The sequence below is a fragment of the Primulina eburnea genome, chromosome 1 (assembly GCF_022965805.1).
Source record: "Primulina eburnea isolate SZY01 chromosome 1, ASM2296580v1, whole genome shotgun sequence".
Lineage (NCBI taxonomy): Eukaryota > Viridiplantae > Streptophyta > Magnoliopsida > Lamiales > Gesneriaceae > Primulina > Primulina eburnea.
In genome coordinates, this window is record NC_133101.1 from 6,757,528 (window position 1) to 6,781,927 (window position 24,400).

At 33.1% G+C, this 24,400-nt stretch overlaps 1 protein-coding gene and 1 long non-coding RNA gene across 2 annotated transcripts; one reads left to right on the forward strand and one right to left on the reverse strand.

The window, feature by feature from the left end:
• Positions 1–4,798: 4,798 nt before the first annotated feature.
• On the reverse strand, positions 4,799–6,579 carry LOC140810784 (uncharacterized). Its single transcript, XR_012113295.1, has 3 exons — positions 6,398–6,579; positions 5,304–5,420; positions 4,799–5,214 (listed from the first exon to the last, which is right to left on the reverse strand). It is a non-coding gene; the product is annotated as an uncharacterized lncRNA (long non-coding RNA).
• A 1,993-nt stretch (positions 6,580–8,572) lies between these two features.
• On the forward strand, positions 8,573–12,659 carry LOC140825176 (uncharacterized). Its single transcript, XM_073186791.1, has 2 exons — positions 8,573–10,570; positions 11,016–12,659. The coding sequence occupies exons 1-2, from the start codon at positions 9,162–9,164 to the stop codon at positions 12,457–12,459; spliced, it is 2,853 nt and encodes a 950-aa protein (XP_073042892.1). The 5' UTR covers positions 8,573–9,161; the 3' UTR covers positions 12,460–12,659.
• Positions 12,660–24,400: the final 11,741 nt, after the last annotated feature.

Here is a 24,400-nt window from a genome sequence, read left to right on the forward strand (position 1 = left end):
TACTATATAAATCTCATAAATGATTTATTAGTACATTTTGTAGTGCGAAGTGAGCCTCTCTATCCCTTATTTTTTTTATACCAAGCGAAATTTTTTTGAAATCTTATATTTTGATCAATAATTAACTGAATTACTATATAAATCTCATAAATGATTTATTAATACATTTTGTAGTGCGAAGTGAGCCTCTCTATCCCTTATTTTTTTTATACCAAGCGAATTTTTTTTGAAATCTTATATTTTGATCAATAACCATTTCTACATTCGGAGTTGGTGCTTTCATCTCACCTTGGATTGGTGTATCTAAGTTATGCTCATCCTTGATAATCATATTATGCATTATAATACATACAATCATTATATCTTGCAAGTGTTTCTTATGTCAAGCACGTATCGGAGATGCTACAATTGGAAATCGTGATTGAATTACTACAAACGCGTGTTCGACATCATGTCTATGTGACCTTTGTTTAAAAAAAAATTTAGGATATCATGGATCGTAAATAGTTGGCAACATAGTTGACCATTTATGATATTTATCATCATCTAAGTAATATCCTTGATGGTGCTGCTTTCCATCAATAAAGTAATTCGCCAGAAGAGTGATATCTTGTGCAAGATTTGAAAATAGATTGGATGCCTCAAGAACATTAATATCATTGTTAGACCCCAGAATACCAAAAAATGAAGTTAGATCCAAGGATCATAATCAGCAACTGGTTCCAAAATAATGGTCAAAGAACCACTATAGCCTGTATATTTTCTAGCCCATGTTGTTGGACAATTTTTCCATCTCCAATGCACAATCTAAGCTTCCCAACATTGCGGGAAATCCATGTTTTCCACCAATACACAAAATTCTATCAATATCAACGGGGGTAGGTGACCTTAGGTATCGCTATGCAAACACCTCAACAATATCCCGAAAAAAACGTTGAAGACATCATATCTTAATATATTCATCAGAAGTATCCACTGGTGTGCCATATGCCAACAAAAGATCATGTGAGTTTTGTTTTGACTGAAGTTCGTAACAAAAGATATTTGCAATCTCATACGAAGTTAATATCGACGGTGTTGGGACATCGATTTTTCTCATGTCTAAATCGCAGCGGAAGTTTAAAATTTTATTTATACAATCAAACTTTTCTTTGGACACTCGTATGGTTTAAATTAAACAAACATACATAGAATGTCAGAAGATATACCTTAGTGAATAATTCACTCGGCTCCAACTACTCTAGTATTAGCGGACGTAGCTCTTATTGTAAATCCATACGGACTTTCTTCGAACCTCATTCTTCGATCTCCGAATCAGGTCCACGACCTGATTACTTGTTTCTCTTCTAATTTGTACTAGAAAATTAGATGATGTTTTTGCGTAGAGATAGAACACGAAAAAGAAATCGACTCAGTGCTATTAATTAGGATTGTCGAAAACTTCTTGCAAAATAGTAATGTCAAGAGCATCACTCCTTTTCTTTTTTAAAAACTTTCTGATGCAATTTTGTAAAATAAGAAACAAAATCCTTATTATTATTTTTTAATCTTTTCTTTTCTTAAATTAATCAAGTTAATTAAAAATTCTAAATGCATCTCATATCATGGCAAATCTCGATTGATGCATATATTTTGAGAATATCATGCATCAATATTATTTTGCTTTATATTTTGAGAATATCATGTATCAATATTATTTTGCTTTGTGTGCAAGTTTTAAAATTATGGTATCATGAATATTTTCATATTACATAAATCAATACCATATTTTATAAAAACTTAATGGGCTATATTTTAACTCAATTAATATATAATTTAATCATTAAAGCCCATTTGAAATTTAATAAATTAGCATGATATGCTTATACTCTTACAATCCCATGTTTCATGCTCCCATTACATCAATCTCATCTTATTCCCGATCGAAGATCCAATATCATCGATGTGAAAATTTCAACTTATTTGTTATTATGATGCACACTTTAATTTCGAGACCACCAATATCTAAATAAGGTAGATGCACTTCCTTTGACTATCTTTAGCAATCAAGCTCTCAAAATTTCTATAAGCTTTTGTAAACTTTATTTATAAGTTTATCGATTGATCATATCAAACTTATTTCTCGTAAATTCAAATCATTGAATTTATTTTCTCAACGGGAACAAGTAAACCAATACTTGTGTGACCCTCAATAGTTCAGGGATACAGCTAACAGTGGGTTCACAAATCTTTGTGATTCAGGACAATTTTCTTTATTCTGGTTTACCCTAATTTTCTCCATTCCATGCACCAACATTTGATCATGAGAATGTCAAAAATCATTTTATGATTAAAACCATCGAATCATGGTAAGAACGTCTAGTAACATCGTCTCATGATTCTTTAGATACCACTGATAGTACATGCAAGAACTGATCAGATATGATTAATGTACATTACGGTCCATTCATCTCATATATTTCGATCGAATATGCAACCATTGATTCATCGAGGGTTGCATATTATATTCGATACAATAATAAAATATTCATAGTGTCATCGCATGCACAACTAGAGAACTCTTTTCCTAATGTACATATCACACTCTGGCCAGAGATTTCATGCACTATTATTTCGTTAGATCACATAGGATATCTACACCCGTAGGTGAGCGGTGAATTCACGACTGTAATGCATTGGCTCCTACACATGTCGCAATGCAACCAACCTCGTCACTTTGTGACCCTTGCGAACAAGTCAAAGCACAATCATAGTATGTAGAGCCTCAGTATTGTCCCGAGTCGTAAGGACTAATCATGTACAATCATAATCACAGAATTTTCTCTCGATGAATGATAACCACTTGGAAAGTACGAAGGAGGGTTGTTCGGTACAATCATTGTATAATTACTCACCTGCATGATTGAACATCTTTAGACCCTTACCATGAAACACAGTACACAACATCACAGATGTTAATTTCAAGCTCAAGCGGCCTTTATCCTTATTTTAGGCGGCTGAATCGACTAGGAACGAATTTAGAATATACAGTGTCTACAAATGAGTTTCAAGATCGAATTACGATTCATTTGCATTCAAGTATAATCAAGGACTTTATCTATACTGATTGCATGTGTATACAGATGAAGTAAAGTGAAACCACAAAAACTTAAATTATATTAAAATAAAGATTGTTTATTTTACTTGAGTCAATAAATTCTCTATCCAACCGTTAGCTTGCATGACATCTATTCTAACATGCGGCAGTTAATAAATTAAAAACATACATCCAACAAGTTGAACAACTCCATCCAAACGGTGCTTCAGAAATAGATATTGTGAGTTTTTTTTTGATGAAATGTCTACACTTATATGTTACTATCATTACTTTAATTTTATATACAAATAATTCGCGCAAAACAGGATGCTAATTTGATCATATATGGTGTATTATGAAAGATACGGAAAATTTTGCAGTTTCATCAAACTCCTCACGGCGCCAATTCAAAGAGGTATTGAATTTTCAAATCTCCACAATCAGACACACAAGCAACGGATTCCCCCGAATCAGCGTCCCTTGGATTATCAACATTTGAGACTTAAGTGATGAAATATTGGTGGTAATTCGTCGTAGCGATCACTTGGAGTGAAAAATCAAAATTAAAAAAAATATGAATATATGTCACGAACAATTGAATCGATGAGATTAGGACAAAGTTTTAAGATTTCAGTGCTTGTCTTCCTAATTTATTTTATTGTATTGTAGTGTGACTTTTAATAATTTGTTATTTATTATCTTGTTTAAGTTTATGTTGTATCATTATCTTTGATGTCAAGTGTTTCTCATCTTATTTTATTTTATGTTATGTTATGTCATGTTATATTGTAATGTCGTTATTAATAATTTAGTGTTTTGTTATCTTTGTTTATTTCAATTTTTTTATCATTGTCTTTGATTTTCAAATAATTAATGTTTGTGATTTTAAATTGTTTTTTCAAAGTAGTATCTTTGTATTCAATGTTAATTAATTAAATTAAAATTATATAATTAAGATAATTAAAATTTTAAAATATGAATCAATTTATGTTTAATTATTTATGTTATGATTCATGAAACACTACAAGAAAAGTGGGTTTCCGCAGCGTGCAATGTGCGCCGCGGAAAGCTATCCACAGCGTGCCACGCACGCTGCAACGCACGCCGCAAAATTGAAAGCCGTCTTTAGTTTCAACTATTGGCAGCGTGCGGTTTACGCCGCGGTTTATTATAATAACGACGTGCAGTGTTTGCTGTTGATAGTTCTATTTCGGCGGCGTGCACAGCGCGCTATGACTAAACGTATTAACGGCGTGCAAACAATGCGGTTGATAGTTATCTTTCGGTAACGTATTAACGGCGTGCAAACAATGCGGTTGATAGTTATCTTTCGGTAGCGGGCATCGCATGCTATGGTTAAGGTTATCAACGGCGTGTAAGGCATGCTGTTGTTATGTTGAAGAATTGGCAGCGTGCATTGCAGGCGGCGGTTAAAAGTATCTTAGGCGTGCATAATATGCTGTTGATAATTGATCTATTGGCAGCGTGCAAGTGCACGCTGCGATTAAAAGTATTTCCAGGTGGCAATGCAAGCTCTAATTGACATAATCAATATTGTACAAAGCGTGCTATCGATTTGGTTTATTAGCAACGTGCAACACATTAACGTTATTTTTATTATTATGAACCAAAATTGAAACAATTATATCGAAACTCAAAAGATTTATCACACCACATCCAACCAATTACCAGAATAAAAGCATGTAATAAGATAACATAAAAACTAAGTAATTAATGTAAATTCTCCTTTATCCAATAAAACAAAAAACTTGATAAAGTAAACAAAATACTCAGTAATATGAAGGTTTGATGCAATATTGTCTCTAATTCTAGAACCAATAGAAACTGTATCAGTCACACAAAACGATAAATTTAGAAAACCATGCTACTGTGCTTCCAACAGCATCATCCAAAAATATCATTTCAGAATTCGGTCGAATCAAGTCTACCTGCTCCACAAGAACTTTATCAACCCAAACTTTCCAACAAGATCCACCAAGAGGAACATGATGCACTTTTACCGTTGAATCTGTGGATGCAATTCGACCTTCAGCAACAACTCCATCACCACACCAATGAAGCAACTTACATTTAGTATTTTCAGGGATATCTCCATGACTCACATTCTTTAAATTTGACTGCATATAAACAATACAAAGTATTAATTATGCCATATCTATTTTATAACAAATGTGGTTTAGATAACACAAACTTTTAAGATAGTTACCCGAGATGCAGCTTGATGTTGGTTCACATTATCAGCAGTACCACTTTTTTTGGGACGATTGATATCACAACCGCTACCAATATCATTCCCAACCCCAATACTGCCACCACTACCAACCTACATATTGAGATAAAGCAAAAAATATCTCAAACAACAAATCTCCAATGTAAGAAGCTTCATTAAATTACTTCTACTGTGAGGTCACTAGAAAATCTACTGTGCAGAAGAAGCACATTGACAATCACTCGCACAATAAATAGATCATTTTTTTAACATCAGCAATCAGCTTGTTCTTTTAAAAAGCGATGGTTTTTACCTTCTCAGATTCGTGAATACAACCATTTACAATTATTTATGCAAAGACTTTAAAAAACATGGCCACTGACTCAGAGGATAATAAAGACCAAAAGGTAGTTGACAGAAAAGCAAGAAGAAAACAAATGGTTCACATCATTCAGCCATAAAGAGCACACAATAACACAAGCGACAGTGAAGACTATTATCAAGACGATTTATAGGCAGAATATTATGAACACTATGACAGTGATGGGACGAAATGAAGGTGTCATTTTAAGAAGAACATGACAGTTTAACAAATACAATGGAACGAATCAGTCATATTCATTCGAAAAGTAAAATAACCACAGCCAAAGCATCACGAAATTCAACGAAAAAGAGACTAAGATTACAAAAAATCAATCATACAGAAATATCAGAAACTCCAACGTTAGACAGCTAAAAATCATCCGAAAAACACAACAAAACAGATCATAAATCGATTACTATTAATTTTAAAAAGGGAAAATTTACCTGCGAAATTGGAAACTTTTGAGTAAGCAGAGGTATAAATCGAGCGATAACCGCTAGAATTGGGAATAAATATTAATAAATAAGAAACACACAATAATGACAGGAAAATCTTATTACACCCACAGCAAAGTTGTATCTATCATACAAGTGGCTTTTCTTCCATACATAACATTAATAACTGGAGCGATTAAGTTATTTTAGAAGGAAAAATTTGTCTATTTTTCATTCTAAAGACTTGCATACAAAAAAATTCTCGATGGAGTTATTGAGAAAAGAAAGCATACTTGCGTGAAGCGAGAAGCCACAGCGATTGAGTGAAGTGAGAAGATCGATTGAGTGATTTCGAGAAGCACTGAGCGATTGAGTGAAGGAGAGACGATCGATTGAGTGATTCAGAGATTTGGGAAATAGAGAAGGGCGTGGGGGCGTGAAAAAATTTGGGAAATAGAGAAGGGCGTGCGCTTACAAAGAAAATAGAGAGGCGCGGAGATTGAAAAGTTGAATTGCGCATTTATTTTATTATAGCGGTAAAGAATAATAATTTAATTAGTTCGTGTTAATTATTTACCGTCAAATAATTTTGTATTTAACAGCATGTCGTATTATAATTTATTACGTTATGTTGTATTTCACTTTATCACGACGTATTTCTGTTTGTGATTTTAACTCAAATTGGGTCATGCTAAAATTATTCGCATTTTTCTTTTAAACGTGTATGACTACAATCATTTTCATTCATGAAATGATTAATTATTTAATTTAAATAACTAAATTTATTTAAACAATTACTCTAATTAGTTGAAATATTAAATAATCAAACTCATTACTTGGTTTAATATAATAATAAATTTTACTATTGAAATACATTATACATAAAATAATATTAATATAAAAATATTAAATATAACATTCATAGTTATCAAATTAAAATTTAATTGTTTTATTCAGTTAATAATATAATTTAAAAACATAAATTTAGTTATTTATCGAATAAATAAATTTTAAAAATAAATAGTTACAAATTTTGATAATAATATAATTTAATTATTAATAATTAAGCTTAAAAATATTGCTAAGGTAAGAGAATAATTTAGGGGTGAATGATCTGTTATGCATTTATGACAAATTATGTGAAATTTATGTTGTGTTAATAGTTCAAGTCAATATTTTAATCATACAAAGTAATTTAAGCTACTAAAGCAAATATCTAAGTGTGGAAACAACTCAAATTACTTAGTGAATATGATTATATATAAATGCAACATATCAGTTCAGGCTAGAAGCTCAATAACACGAATGATACCAGATGAGATCGATAGCAATAAAATGACAGTAAATAGAGGATGCAAATGTTTGTATATGGAAGTTCGGAGGCCAACCTTCTACGCCTCTCCTTTTTATGTTTTTAGAAGGATTCTCTAGAAGTATCGGTACAACTCTTTGTACAAACTCGCTTCTCCTTGGGATTTATCTCTTTTTAATATGAACTTCTAGCACACTCTTTTCTTAACTCGATCTATTCAGAAGCAAGCTTCTCACATTTATAATGATTCTCACAAAATAATATAGCTCGTGTAGACAAGATACAAGTGAGAATAAAAATGTGCATAAAGTTATTCTTAAATTGAATTGATAAAACTCTTTTCGTTTGCAATAACAGCTTGAACAAAAGTCTGTGCAAGTTGAAAATGTTTGATGAAGATTAATGTAATATTAGTCTTCTCATTTCTTGATTCATCCCCTTTTATATGTGTTAATCATTAACATTAATAAATATATGAGTACTCATAAATTTACTAGATAACCGACATTTAAGAAAAAATGCCATGTGTCACCGTCGTGTTTCCAAATATAGCAACGGTTAATTCAAATTCTTTGTACAATAGCTGAATGGGTAACCAACATATCATTGTTCCGTCTTTGTTGATAGCTTTTCAGAATAAACTCATAGATAACTCTTTTTGTCTTCAGAGGTTTTTGTCGGAACAATCTAACAACCGATCTATTATGTTAAGAGTTTAATGTTGACACCTTAATTCCATTCAAGTTGTTGGAGGATGCATAGCATACCGGTTGAGTTGGACAATTTGATTTGTCTATAAAAAATTTGTTAGTCTTTTCTTTTGTCAGAGATTTTGATATCAGCACACACGATGTTATTTCAACAATAATCTTGTTAGTTTACTTCATTTGTTCATTAATTTATCAATCTAACTTGGAGACATTATAAATATAATTTGTCATGTCAACAAGTATCTTATAATAAACAATTAGAATAAAAAAATTTAATGACACTAAGATAACGTTCTAGGTTGGAGCAACAATTTATACTTTATGCTAAAATGGTGTCTGGAGATGACTAGACGGGTCCATGTCCGACTGCCACGTGGCATCGTAAAAATAGCAAAATCTTCCAGGAGTCACAATTACAGAAGCAGGTCCAGTGGACCCTTCTCCCTTTTCTTTTTAGCTGTTAGAACGTTGGACTTCGACAAAAAGTAGAGACAGTAACGAAGAAGACAGTGAACGCCTTAAATGCTACCACCAGTGGCCGGAAAACGCCTTCGAGTCCTCCACATTTTCCGGCGTACATGCCGGTGACGCTCCCTTTTAGTCGCAGTTCTTGTTGCGCAGAGAATATCCCGGCGAATCTTTCATCACACGCTTGGGCTTTGCTTCCGGATCGAACTCCTGTTTTTGGGTCTTCTTTCTTTGTTTATGTGGCGGCGTGGTTGTAGTCGTTGATGCTTTGGTACTTTAGTTTTTCTGGGTCGGTTTCATTTTTTCCCCCAGGTCTTCGTTTCTAGCCATTGAGAGTCGAGAAAAGTTGAAGTGTATGCGTACACGTGCATGTATGTGTTTTGAGGAGGTGGAGCAGTAATAAATGTTGGGTTTTTATGGTTCAAAACGGTTGAAAAATCTGCGTCTTTTCAGCTGGAATTTAACGTCGGTGGCTATGCAGTTAGTAGTCTCTGTTTTTCCTTGAGAGAGAGAGAGAGAGAGAGAGAGAGAGAGAGAGAGAGTTAATGCCTTAAAACAGCCTGTGTTATGTTGTTTTTGTTGAAGATGAGGAGGCTCTTTGGAGTTCTTATTTTCATTTGTTTATCGCCGTTTTTGGTGAAATCTTTGAGCCCTTCTTTAGATGATGATGTTCTGGGACTGATTGTGTTCAAAGCTGATGTTATAGATCCATATGGGAGATTAAATTCTTGGAATGAAGATGATGAAAAGCCTTGTAATTGGGACGGGGTGAGATGCAATCCCAGATCCAATAGAGTGACTGAACTTGTTCTCGATGACTTTGGGCTTTCAGGAAAATTAGGTAGAGGAGGTCTCCTTCAGTTGAAGTTACTGCGAAAGCTATCTCTTGCAAGAAACAATCTAACAGGAAGCGTAAGCCTTAGCTTAGCTCAGCTTCCTCATCTGAGGGTCTTAGACTTGAGTGGGAATGCCTTTACCGGTTCCATATCAAGTGATTTCTTTATCCAATGTGGGAGTTTGAGATCTATATCATTGGCTAACAACAAGTTCTCCGGACAAATTCCTGAGAGTTTGGGCTCGTGCTCGATGCTTGTTTCTTTGAACTTTTCGGGCAATCAGTTTTCAGGTGTGATACCTTTTGGAGTTAGGTCATTATCTGCTTTGAGGTCACTTGATTTGTCTGACAATATGTTGAAGGGTGAAATACCAAGGGATGTTGAAGGTCTGAACAATTTGAGGATGATTAGGTTGAGGAAAAATCGGTTTAATGGCGAAGTCCCGGATGGAATTGGGAACTGTTTGTTATTGAAGTCGATTGATTTAAGCCAAAACTTACTCTCTGGTGCACTTCCAAGCACAATGCAGAAGCTTAGATTGTGCAATGATCTTGTTTTAAGCAAAAATGGATTCGAAGGAGTGGTTCCTGAATGGATTGGGGCAATGAGAAGCCTAGAGATCCTTGATTTTTCTGAAAATAACTTCAGCGGCCAAATCCCGGAGTCTATTGGGAATCTTCAATCATTGAAGATTCTAAATGTATCCAAGAACGCTCTAACTGGGATCTTGCCTGAGGTCATAGAAAACCTTGTTAAACTTCTCTCTTTTGATATTAGTCATAATTTAATTGCAGGTAGTTTTCCTGTTTGGGCATTCAAGCTTGGTTTACAGAAATTTAAGATTTCAAATAACGAGTTGAGTGGGAGCATTGATAATGCTTTGGATTCAGCATCGGAGAACTCAGTGAGAGATCTTTCGATTTTGGATGTATCCAGAAATAAGTTATCAGGTGAAATTCCGTCCAGTATTTTGAGCTTTGGAGGCTTACAGTTCTTAAATATGGCAAGCAATGAGTTCCTCGGTAGCATTCCTGCAAGCATCGGAAAACTAAAGGCTTTGAGTGTTCTGGATTTGAGTGAGAATCAGTTGAATGGTAGCATTCCAACTACAATTGGGGATTGCTCTTCACTAATGTTGTTGTGAGTTATTTGCTCGATCTTGTGATGTTTTATATAAAATCCTTTTCTGGTTTCTCTATGATTTAGTTTCAACTGTTTTTGTCAATAATATTTCTGACGAAAGATTGTAATTCTAATCAACTATGTACAACTAGTTCCCAAGCTGCCATCTTGTTGTTTCTTGGAGTTGTGTGATGCTGATTTAAATAATGGTCGAAATGGTTAGTTTTGTAACTAGTTAAATTAGATTAACTTTTGATGGATGACTTTTATATCTTTTTATTTTTTAACAGGTAATTTGATTTGGTCAGTTTGGATCGTATCTTTAACTTCAATGACTAAAGCCATGAACTTGTGATTTTTGTTATGAAACATTTCTTCATTATTAGAGTTTAGCTGACCCTTCGGTTATAAGTTCCAGACTTTGCTGAGCTAAGTTCCTTTTGCCAATGATTGAATTTCACAGGTCTTTAGCTCACAACAAAATAGCTGGCTCCATCCCTGTATCCCTGGCCGAGCTTACATTCCTGCAAAATGTTGACTTTTCTTTCAACAAGTTGACAGGTACCCTGCCAAAGCAGCTGGCAAATCTTGCACACCTGCAGTCATTTAACATTGCATACAACCAACTACAAGGTGACCTGCCCGCTGGTGGATTTTTCAACACCATTGATCCATCATCTGTATCTGGAAATCCATCTCTTTGCCGTGGAGCTGTTAATAGGAGTTGCCCTGCTGTCCTCCCTAAACCTATTGTACTTAATCCCGACTACACCAATGCCACAACGGGTGCCATCACCGAAAGTTCTGGCCGTAAGAAAATGTTGAGCATTTCGTCCCTGATAGCCATTTGTGCAGCTGGTGCAATTGTTGTTGGTGTAATTGCTGTCACTGTACTTAATCTTCGTGTGCGTGCTTCCACGTCTCAGCCTGCTGGAGCTCTTACTTTTTCAGTTGGCGATGATTCTTTCAGCCATTTGTCTTCACCAAATGGCGATTCAGGGAAGCTTGTTATGTTCTCAGGCAATCCCGATTTTAGTACTGGCACACACTCGCTGCTGAACAAGGATTGTGAGCTTGGTCGAGGCGGATTTGGGTCTGTTTATCACACTATGCTTAGAAATGGGCATTCGGTTGCCATCAAGAAACTCGCTGTTTCGAGCCTTGTCAAGTCCCAAGAAGATTTTGAAAAGGAAGTTAATATACTCGGGAAAATACGCCATGATAATCTTGTGTCACTTGATGGCTATTACTGGACACCATCACTACAGCTTCTGATATACGAATACGTATCTGGTGGAAACTTATACAAGCTTCTCCACAAAGGATCTGGTGAAAGTTTTCTTAATTGGAACGAACGATTCAACATTCTTCTTGGGGCGGCTAAAGGGCTGGCTCATTTGCACCAGACTAGCATAATCCACTACAACATAAAATCAAGCAATATATTGATTGACAGCTTTGGTGAACCAAAGGTTTCAGATTATGGCCTAGCCAGACTTCTACCAACACTAGATCGATACGTGTTGAGCAGTAAGATTCAAAGCGCCCTCGGTTACATGGCACCTGAATTTGCATGCAAAACTGTCAAGATAACCGAAAAATGTGATGTCTATGGATTTGGCGTTCTGGTTCTTGAAGTGGCCACTGGAAAAAGACCCGTTGAGTATATGGATGATGATGTTGTAGTGTTATGTGATATGGTTAGAGGAACACTTGATGAAGGTAGAATAGAGGAATGTGTCGATATTAGGCTTCAGGGTAAGTTTCCGGAGGAAGAGGCAACAACAGTACTGAAGTTGGGTTTAATCTGCACATCACAAGTGCCTTCAAACAGGCCTGATATGGCAGAAGTTGTTAATATTTTGGAGCTTCTTAGATGTCCTTCGGAAAGCCAGGATGAGCTGTGAGAACTAAGCTAATTCTTTTCTGAGTTTTGAGCAATAGACTTGCTAAAAATGCTGGGTGATCGGTGAAGACGAATCCGGTTAGTTCAAATTATGAAAGGAGAAGTAGCTCTATTTCTTGTTTGAAATTCTTTTGGAGTTTTCTGTGCACAAGTCGAGTTTTATGCAGCTACTTCTTATCATACTCGTTTATCGGATTCCTATTCACCGGCTTTGAATTATTACCTCTTATCTAGGTAGATCAATTCAGATGTTCAATATAGTAGTTTAGCACTGAGTTATTTAGGTTCTTCCATCATTATATAGATTTTCAACAAACATATAAAAACTCCCTTAGAAACTCTCTGAATTTCATGTGTCTGTGGAAAAATGTGGGAGTCAAGAGGACAACTGCCTTTCTCATTCTTTCGCAGGCTCCTCAATTAGATTTGTTGAAGTTACGGGAGGGGTGTGAACAAATCTGAATCGGGCTGAATATGAAGAAAATTTTAAGTTTCTTATTAGTGACTTGAGCTCGGTTCGATAATTGAAAATTTTAATATTTTTGGTTCGAATTTGGTTTAAAATGAGCCTCGAGTTTAGCTTAAAATATTCGATTATGTCTGTGAATTACTATAAAATAAAGAATCGAAATATATTTATATTTTATTAATAAAATATTGACGTCATTAGCAGATGGTGAACCATCGAACAAAATCATTCAGGTTCGAAAAAAAATTCGAAATTTCGAGTTTGGTTTCAATTTTATAATTTCAAATACCAATAAAATATTTTTCGAATCAACTCATGAGATCGTTTATACCTTTAGTATCCTTTCCTTCGCATGATTTCAAGATTTTAGGTCCCTAACCTTCGTTTAATATAGTCTAACATTCAAACAAGATTATACTTACATGTAAATACGCCACTTCCATTGATTACATTGAATTATTTTTACTTCCTCTCTTGCGGTTCTACATGGCTTTTTCTTGTTTTTTTTCTCAGAGTCCGGGTAATTAATCTACTTAAATATAAGTATATCTGTAGTATCCCGATTCCTAATTTGAGTTAATTATTGGATTAATTATTTTCGGTAGGATCGGAAGGACCGAACCGGGTTCGGATCGTCCGAAGAGGGTTCGGAGCGTCCGAAGGTGGTTCGGACCGTCCGAGACAGGTGTCTGGAAGACGTGGAAGGGTTCTGGACACGTGGTAAAGTTCGGATCGTCCGATCGGGGTTCGGATCGTCCGAGACAGGTGGCTGTACTCGTGGAAGTCATGCAAGGTTCGGATCGTCCGATCAGGGTTCGGACCGTCCGAAGTGTACCGGATCGGATCGTACGAAGTGGTTCGGAGCGTCCGAACACTGGCTATAAATAGAGGCGCGAGGCTTCATTTGTGACTCGCCATTTCAGAGCGTTTCAGAGAATTTCAGTCGTTTCTGACAAGTTTCTAGTCTTTTTTCCGAGGTTCGGGCACTAGCGGGGAGCTACTAGTGTTGTAGCGGAGCTGTGCTCTAGTTTGGAGCTAGCGGCATCAGTGGGCTGACTGCGGACGCAGGCGTGAGTCTAGGACTGATTGTTAGGATTGCAGTGATAGAGGTACGAAAGTACTATCCGAGATATCCTGGTCGAGTATACATTCTTATATGTGTTGCATTATTATGTGGTGCATTGATATATGTCATATGATGCATGCTATTATGTCACGTTTTATGATGCATGTTGCATTTCATGTTGAGCCGTATCTCTTTCGAGATAGCCTTTACTGTTGAGCTGTATCTCTTTCGAGATAAGCTATATCTTGTGGGGCCGCTCAGCCCTGTCTTGTCTTGTGGACGCATGGACACCGAGAGTACACAGTGGCCGACGGGTCCGGAGGGCTTCGGTGATCCGGGACATTTTAGGTCCACGTCTGTTCTTGTAGTGGATGCAGTGACCCAGAGGAGTACCGCGCGGCACTATCCACTTGGCGCCTCTAGACTGAGCATTTTGAGATCCTTTGTTACTCCTGTTTCTTGACTACCCTGGTATCATATCATAGCATGTGCATTTCATATAGGTTTGTATACTCATGCTTTTGTACTGGGCGTTCTTATCGCTCACGTCCTCGGTTTTGTTTATCTTGGACACCCCATTCCCACGGGGCAGGCCTCAGGTTGGATGGCTCAGGAGGAGGAGGAGGAGGACGTTGAGTAGCCGGTGGAGTTATTTATTCAGTACTCTTTGATTCGATATGGTTGTACCGTATACTTTCTTTTCATTCTGAGTTGTTATTGATTTTCGATGGGGTTGTATAACTATCGTTTGTTGGCCTTTTCCGCAATTATCTCTGATTATTATTAATTAAGTTAGTTGCATGCTTAGTTCTTGATTAGTAGGTGATTCTGGAACGGGTCACTACATTTATGGTATCAGAGCATGCTTACGATTTTGGGATATAGATTCTGTTTTGGGATTTTCGTTGACCATTTTACCATTTTCCCCATTCTATCTTGTAGCGATGGCTGACCACTTTGGTGATGAGAGTAGTCAGGGAAGTGTAGGTCGTTGGGGTGACCAGGACGATCGTAGGCGTCATCGTGAACATCGTCATCGTCGGATGTCCTAGCGTTTTTGACCGTTTCATTCAGTGGGCTAAGCCTTTGTCGGCGTGAACTCCGATGATGCTGAGGATGGTTAGCGCATGGAGAGCTTTTTGCATTCCGTTAGCAGAAATGGACTTATCTCGAGGCGGCGCGCAAGTGGTACGAACTTGCGCCGGTCGTTCAGGGCACACTTGGCCGATTTCCTTGTTTCATGCAGGTATTTTCCTCCATTCGCAGCAAACGATTGAGTCTGAATCTTAAGCAGGGAGTAGTCTGTGATTTATTTTATGATTATTTTGAATTCCCTTAATCTAAACTATATATTAGTATATATTTATTTTAGTTTTATTACATTAATTTGTTTAACACATTGGATTTTTTAGGGTTTATTTTATTTTAGTGATTATCTATTTTTCTTTTTTACTTATTTGATGTTACATTGATTTCCTTGATTTAATTAATTAATTTAATTTATTGATGGTTTGTGTTTTGTTTCCATTTCTTTTTCTTTATTTTTTTATGGTTCGGGCAATCTATATAATATACTTATCATTTTCACAAAATTATGAGATTATAATAGTCTCGAAAGATTTATTTTGATAGTCATTTTATGCTCTCATCTTCCGAATTATATATATATATATATATATATATACACTAGAAAAATGCACGTGCGTTGCACGTAAAAAACTAAACTACTGAAAATATATGTACGAAATTTTAATAATATTTAAATGAATTAAAACATGGTTATTAACATTTATCAACTGAAACAAACTAAGCCATAAAAAATAAAAAAAATAATGACTATAGACGGTATATAAATCAGAGAAAGTATCTTATCCACTTGACACACTTTCCAATATGCTTCTTGGTTGATTTTGACAACTCAACAGCTCTTTGTCGTAGTTTGTTATAATATACATATAATTATTTTGATATGCTCAACAAGTATCTGATCGTCTTTAACATCTATTATGTTATTTAAAATCCTTATCCGGGATCTGACAGTGCTCGTAGTTTGCTTCTTTATCACGACATTTTTTCGATTTTCTATATTGTTTTTATTTGATAATCTTATTTTTCCGACTATTTTTTTGTTGTTAAATGATTTGTCAGCTTTTGACAATAATCGACTATAACTCCTAAGAAAAAATGCTTTTACTCGTGATAAGTTTTCACTTGTGACTAAAAGTATTTATAACCTATATATTCTTCAATAACATAACCAATCAATGGTGTTGCACCTTCTTCAAATATTGTGATATTTGTGATATCATTTTTATATATTTAGTATCAATATTATCAACATATAGCTGTAAGGTTAATAAATTTTTAACAACCATTTCTCAATCAGTGTGAGAAAAATACTTAAATTTTTTCAAATGGCTATATCTTAGAATTGTGTCCTCATTTAATTTGACACAATTCAAGAAAGTCATCTTGATCGTCATTTTTTGGAAGCTTTGAAATAATGATTGCGAGCATCATGTCATGATGATGATATAGTTTCAATCTCATTTGTTGCGTTTAGAACATAATATTATATTATTCATTGAAACAAAACAAATTTTCTTCTATCGAGTTTATATTTTGTTTTATAATATTTTATATCTTGTGGAACGATATACAAAATTAATTATTGTATTTTAAAAAGCTTGAGAAGATATATGAATAATGTAATTAAGATATGCATATGAGATATCATTCAAATATATGTCAAAGTATTTGTCTTATTCAATATCTCATTTAATAATATAACCATTTAGATTTGATGAGCATTTTATGATAGTCAAAATTAATTTGATGAAATATTGTAGAATTTTATTTGAATTTCAATATTTTGCTAAGTGAATTTATTTGATGAGGATTTTTCTATACTACCATCATATATGTTATGAATTAGCTAGTTAGACACTTTGATTAAAAAAGAGACAAAAACAATCTCGTATCACCTCGAAATATATCGAGATAATATTGGAGAAAATAAAGTGAAACTGACTCAATGTCTCAATAAAATGCACAGAATTGATCTGTTATATTGTGTCAACAAAGTTTTAGAATTGTTCTCATACCATTATAAATAGAATGAGAATTATGCACAATTTGTTTTTCATGTATTTCTTTTTCTAAATGAATAATTTTTTCTTTTTGAAAAAAACTATTTTATTGAGAAATATTGATATTTTATATGACATTCATATGTCGCACAACCATGAAGTAGCAACATAATCATTATATAACACTTAACGTACACATACAATTCTTCAATTCCTTCTTCATTATGTTTCGTTGAAATTTAAATCTGAATCATTCTTGATCTTAACATTTTGCTTTAAGTATGATTTAATATATATGTATATGTTTCATGTTACTTAATTAGACCTAATTTCAAATATCTATAAAAAAAATGTGTTTGAATTATATCATACAGAAATTAGGACATAGTATGTAGGACCGAACGCTTGCCGCTTTACCAAAAGCTATAGCTAGTAGTAATGGTGCAACTTAAATCTTTTAAATCGCGCAGCATCTCAAGCACCACAGTTCGGCCGCTCAAGCAAGCAGAGACAATTATTGCATCCAACAATCTTCCTCCCAATAATTGCACTCCTTGCAATCAATGGGAATCGAACTCGTGACCTTGACTCTGATACCAATTGTAAGACCGATCGCTTGTCGTTTTACCAAAAGCTATAGCTAGTAATAATTGTGCAACTCAAATCTTTTAAACCGCACAGCAGCTCAAGCACCACGGTTCGACTGCTCTACCAAGCAGGGACAATTATCGCACCCAACATAGTAATACACAACATTATTTTTTTTATTTAACATGTCATTTTTTTCATCAACTATGTTTGTCAAAACTTTTTTGTTCAAAATTTGACGCATTTCGTAGACTATATGTATGAAAAACCAAGAAATTATATAATTCACAGAAACCATTTACTATTCTCTTCGTAGAACAGAAGACCCAAAATACGTGGCTTTGATTGATGTACTCGCATACTTATTTTTATATAAACAACAAGACACGTGATATAATATCAGAAAAATCAATTACCGCCAACAATACTAACCAAAACGAATAAAAAATCATAACACAAACAACCTCGATAAGAAAAAAAAATGATAACTCAAAGTTTAAAAATAATTTATTTAGTACAATAATAAAAAAATTGAAGTATATACGAGCAATAAAAAGCATAAATCACTCTCAAATTAAATATTAACTCATATTATTCACAATTTGTATAAATTTTCCAATATTTTTTTCAAATAAAGAGAAGAAGCCTTATTAATGTCATCGTTTTATAGATATTCATTTCACTTCTTTAAAAAACACATGAAAAATGGTGCCTTGAAATCATAATAAAACCATTTAGAAAAGCAGCAGTAAAAATATAATACAAAGTCACACAATTTTTCTTAAACCATAGAAACATATTAGACTATTGACTAAATATATCTAGCAACAACAAAGCATGCGTTAACTTGTGATATAATTAAAATTCAGAATGACGCATAATCATTGAATTAAAGCAAAATCGCATGCCAAAAATCTACTGGATAATATATATTTTAATAATTTATCCATATTTGTCGTTCACCAGAGGACTCTTAGACCTACCAAATTTTGTAGTTCACATATTATTTTCATGATAAATAATATTACAAAAATAATATAAGCAAGAACATAAAAACTCAAATTAAAATGCCTTCTATCAATTTAAGTAAAAAAAATTGATTAGAGAATATAATAATGTCGTAAAAAATTTAAATATTGATTTATAGACAGAAGTTTGAAAATACATTTGCCCCAATAAATAAAAAATGTTATCTCTTGATATTATGAGACATAAGGTAAAAACGAATAAATATTTCAATCTTTTTAATATTTTCTAAGTCACTTCAAACTAAGTAATCTAAGCAAACAGAAAACATGCATTATGTGTTTAAAAATTAACAAAATATCTCAACAATAAAAAATTGAAAAATAACCGTTTTTGTTGGATATTTGATTTTGTTTTCTCTTTTCTTTTGTGCAAACAAACAAATCACATAAACAATGCAAACACAATTACATGATCAATACAAAAGACATATAACAATCAAACATGTTAACGCTAGGGTTAAAAAAAAACTCTTCTCATTGCAAGAACACAAAATGATCAAATGGAGCATATTATTTAGTAATATTTATTTAGCAGCATTGTGGGGACCCGGACGCTAATCCATTCCTTAATCATCTTTAGGAATATTTAATCATTCATAATAAACAGGGTCTAAATTTTTTTTTTCTTCTAAAATGCAAAGCGGAAACGTAATGTAATTAAAATCCAATTACATGTTAAACATGAACATAAAAATCTGATGTCATCTACAATAATCCAACTAGGTTCAACTACATATCAGTACTGAATCCTAAGTTGCTTCTGAAGCCCGGATCTCCACGCTATCTAGTCCAGCCTCATTCTCTTCACGACCCTGATTCTAGCCCACCTGTTGCCATGCACACATACAAACAAGACAACAGCCGGATAACTCCGGTGAGATATAAATATCCCAGTATAAATCATGTATACATGCAATCATATAAATCATATAAGAGCATATAACAAAATCATATCCTATATCAACATCATGATATAAATTAATAACAAGAATAAATCATATTCTAAACATGTACCCTAGTCAGGAACATAATTCAATATCTAGAATAAATCCTATTCTAGGCATGTACCAATATCAGGAACATAAATCAGTATCAAGAATAATTCCTATTCTAAACATGTACCAATATCAGGAACATCAATCAGTATCAAGAATAATTCCTATTCTAAACATGTACCAATATCAGGAACATCATCAATCTCAAGAATAACTTCTATTCTAAACTTGTGCCAATGTCAGGACCTTAATCAGTATTAATCAATACCACTCAATGTAGCTGTCACTCAGGCTAGTGACTCTACATTTTAGACTAGACTCAATCCTAGTCTAGGGATCCCGGTTTCCAGATGTGGTATTCCTATATCGAATTCCGTAATAGAAGGAACCGTATTCCTATTACTCGATATAACCAATATCCTGGTATTCCTATATCGAACTCCGTAATAGACGAATTCCCATTTCCTATTACTCGATATAACCAAACATCCGGTGTCCTGACCTATCCGTCATGGACTGTAGCTCTATCGCTAATATCCTATCTTGAGACATCGTGCAATGTGCCCGTGGCGATTCCACCACTATCAGGCACTTCTGTCACAAGATAATTCGACGAATACCTGTTATCTAATATCAAGAGAACAAGTACATCAATCAACCCAATGCAAATGTCAATGCAAGAAGGTAAAGTATGTGATTTAGGGAAACTCGAGCCCAACCTCACTCGAGTTGTGCAATCCCAACTCCACATTAATTTATACCTTTATCTTCTCGCTCCGAAGAAGAAGAAGAAGTCCCGACTCTATCTCGGTCCATTCCCAATCTGGTAATAACAATATCGAACAGATATAACATCAATAAACAACTCAGTTCAATACATGTTCTGATCAATATTCAAATCACAATAAAATCTGATCAATGTCAAGTCAAGACCTAATCTAATCCATATCGGCAATATCACGATATAATCGAAATCACTACTGAATCTGATCAATATCAATTAACTGATGTTTCGACGGCATAACAATACTTTCTCGATAATCCCGTCAGTCCAAACATCACAGATATAATACCAGAACTCATAATCAATATCAATACCAGTCATAATCTCAATAACCATACATATCTGATATGAATTCTCAGTCAAATCGATTCCAAAAATCATAACAGTTACATCAACAGTCCGTTCTTTAATCTGACTTCGATTCTATGATGTCTAACATGACAAGAACATCATATATGAATCCTATTCAATTCTGACAATAGTCTAATTTCAAAACATGTCAAAACGTAGCAAAACTTACGTCCAGTTGTAGCCTACGTTGATAGGACTTCAGTACTGAAGTCGGATTACAATTCAGACGGACGGATTTCTCAGAAAAGGCGTAAGGATTTTCTACACATATACAGAAGCTTTTCTTGATTTCCTCTGAATGAATATATTAACGTTTGTACATATATATATCTATATACATACACGTTTGCATGCAAGTGACCAAGTGTCAATTTCACGTTTTGCATGACTCGCGCTCGGGCGGTTAATCTCTACCGCTCGAGCGCGGCACATTCTGTCCGAAGATCAACTTGATCACCACTGGCGCTCGGGCGGTAACTTTCTGCCGCTCGAGCGCCAGACGTTCTGTCCGACTTTTTCTTTTATGGTGTATTGGCGCTCGGGCGGTTCTTTTCTACCGCTCGAGCGCCAGATGTTCTGTCCAACATCTTGGCTCACCATGCCACGACGCCCGGCTTCTTCATTCTAGTTCGTATAACTTCAACCTTTAATCCATAAATCATTTCAGATTACGGTAATCAAATTCTCGGGCATTACAAGCATTTATAAAAAAAATTGACTAAATAACTTAAAAACAATGTTTGAAATCACTTAAAGACAAATATTTCTCTCAATCACATATCTTTATTGACACTTAAAGAGTGTGAAATTATTTTTATTCTAAATGGGAGAAAGAAATTTTGTATGACATTAATATTTATAAATAATTTATTTTTATTCAATCCGACTCATTTCCCTTTGTCTTCCTGTTATTATTTGATGGCAATGTATAAATTTAAGTAACTAAAATTAAATTTAAAGTAAATTAAAATAATAATTAGTTTGATTGAGTTAAATACACTATTAATGATCTTATTAAACTAAGGAAAACAATGAATTAAATAACACCATTAACATGACAAATTGTAAAACAAAAAAATAATATAATAGTAAGCTCACAAATGAAAGTCATATACTTAATAGATTAATAATAGATAATATATTATTTAGTAATATGTATTTAGCTATGTATTTAACATCATATATTGAAAATTGATTTAAAAAAAATATATATTAATGATTATTATTAAATGAAGGTCACATTCATATATTTATATTAGTATAGATAGATATAGATAGATATAGATTATTTGTAAGGTTTTTTTTCACAAAACAAATTTTAATCTCGGCTATTGAATTTAAAAGTTTAGTAATTAGTAAATAAATAATAATAATAAGGATTAAAAGTTTAGTAATTAGTAAATAAATAATAAGATAAGTACAAAAGAATAAATGCATAATTGTAATTAATAATTAATAATAAGGATTGAATTTAAAAGTTTAGTAATTAGTAAATAAATAATAAGGATAAGGACAAAAGAGTAAATGCATAATTGTAATTAATAGATAATAATAAGGATAAAGACAATAGAGTAAATTCACAATTCAATCTGTATATAGATATAGATATAGATATATGTGTGTGTGTGTGTGTATACATATGAGCAGTAATAGTTATTGAATACATTGAATTTATTCCTACTTTTTCCAGTCTTGCTGTTCTATATGGCTTCTTCTTGATTTTTTCAGAGTTTGGTTAATTGATTAGTAAAATATATTTGACATTTATCACAAAATTTGAAGATTGCATCTCGATCTCTAAGGATTTATTTGTTGGTTATTTTGACCCCCCTCATCCAAACTGTATATCAGTCTATATTTATTTTATTTTTATTACATTAATTTTTTTTAGTATTGGATCTTTTAGGGTTTCATTTTATTTTAGAGATGAGTTTTTTTTTTAATCAGTTATTTGACTCTACATTGGTTTCCTTGATTTAATTAGTTTAATTTATCGATGATAAGTGTTTGGATCCATTTCTTTTTCTTAATCGGTTTTTACGGTCAGGGGCGGAGTCAGAATTATTATTCAGTGTAGGCAATAATATACTACAATTAATAAAGCAAAAAAAAAAACCGGTTAAACAAAAACCATAAAAAATGTGTTGTAAGATTAGAACACAAGCTACACAAAGCCTGAAACATCTGTTAGTTGATGGAAAACATCAGAAAAATGACAAAAAATATTGCGTACAAAACCAACAATCAAAACAAAATCTGATAGAAAATATAAATTTTACAAACGAAAAATATGCATAAATTCATTCTCGATTGCAAAAAAATAAAACAGTTGAATGATCGAATAATATTAAATGAAAAAAACGATCTTAAATTTCATAAAATTCTGGATTTTGTTGGGAATATAAAAAATGTGACATTAGTTAATATGAATTGGAATGACTATTAATCAAATCATATGAAGTATGGGGCTTATGTGGAAAAAATTGTATAGAATATTACATATTGTCAATCAGAATAGTACTATCAAGTTAAAAATCTAAAATTTGAGTCTATAAATTAAAGAAATATTTTTGTTGTTTTTTAAGTTAATTTGGGGAATTACACAATATTAGAATATCAAGACTTAAAATTTTTGATTTACAACTTATAATATATATATATATATATATATATATATATATATATATATATATATATATATATATATATATATATATATATATATACTTAATTTTTTCCTAAAAATTATAATATATATACATAGTTAGCTAAGGCCCAGTGTAGGCAAGTGCCCACACTGGGCCTTAGCTGCTCCGCCCATGTTTACGGTTATGTTAATCTATATAATATACTTATCATTTTTATAAAATTATGAGATTATATTAGTTTCCAATAATTTATTTTGATAGTCATTTTGAGCTCTCATCTTCCGAATTATATGTTAGTCTATATTTATTTTAGTTTTATTACATTACCTTGTTCGGTGCATTGAGTTTTTTAAAGTCTTATTTTATTTCAGCGGCTATATATTTGGTTCCGTAGCTCTATTTAAATCTAAAAATTGAATATACTAAAATTTACCAGACTATTTCACAAAATGTAAATATTTATGAAGAATTTTTGGGTATACAAATTTTTATGAGTAGTTCTTAATATATATAGTTTCAATAATAAAAATAACTACAATAATATATTTATTAGTAACCATTACTTAGTTAATACATGACAATTTTGTCATTTAAAAAATATATATAATAAATATATTATTATTATTATTATGTTGTTGTTGAAATTCAACGGAGCGTATATGTGAGTAATGATTAGAATATGTCTCTTGTGAGACGGTCTCACGAATCTTTATCTGTGAGACGGGTTAACTCTACCGATATTCACAATAAAAAGTAATACTCTTAGCATAAAAAGTAATACTTTCTCATGGAGGACCCAAATAAGAGATCCGTCTCACAAAATACGACCCGTGCTCACACAAATTTTTGTCATATATCCCCAGATATGTGAGATGAGATAATAAAAGTCGAGATAAAAAAATTGAAAAATATGTATAATATGAT

What these genes read in the sequence shown, in the direction of transcription:
- LOC140825176 (XM_073186791.1), top strand. Translation starts at nt 9,162, where the DNA reads ATGTTGTTTTTGTTGAAGATGAGGAGGCTCTTTGGAGTTCTTATTTTC. An exon ending in TGCTCTTCACTAATGTTGTT is followed by an intron (nt 10,571 to 11,015) that starts GTGAGTTATTTG and finishes TGAATTTCACAG; the next exon opens with GTCTTTAGCTCACAACAAAA.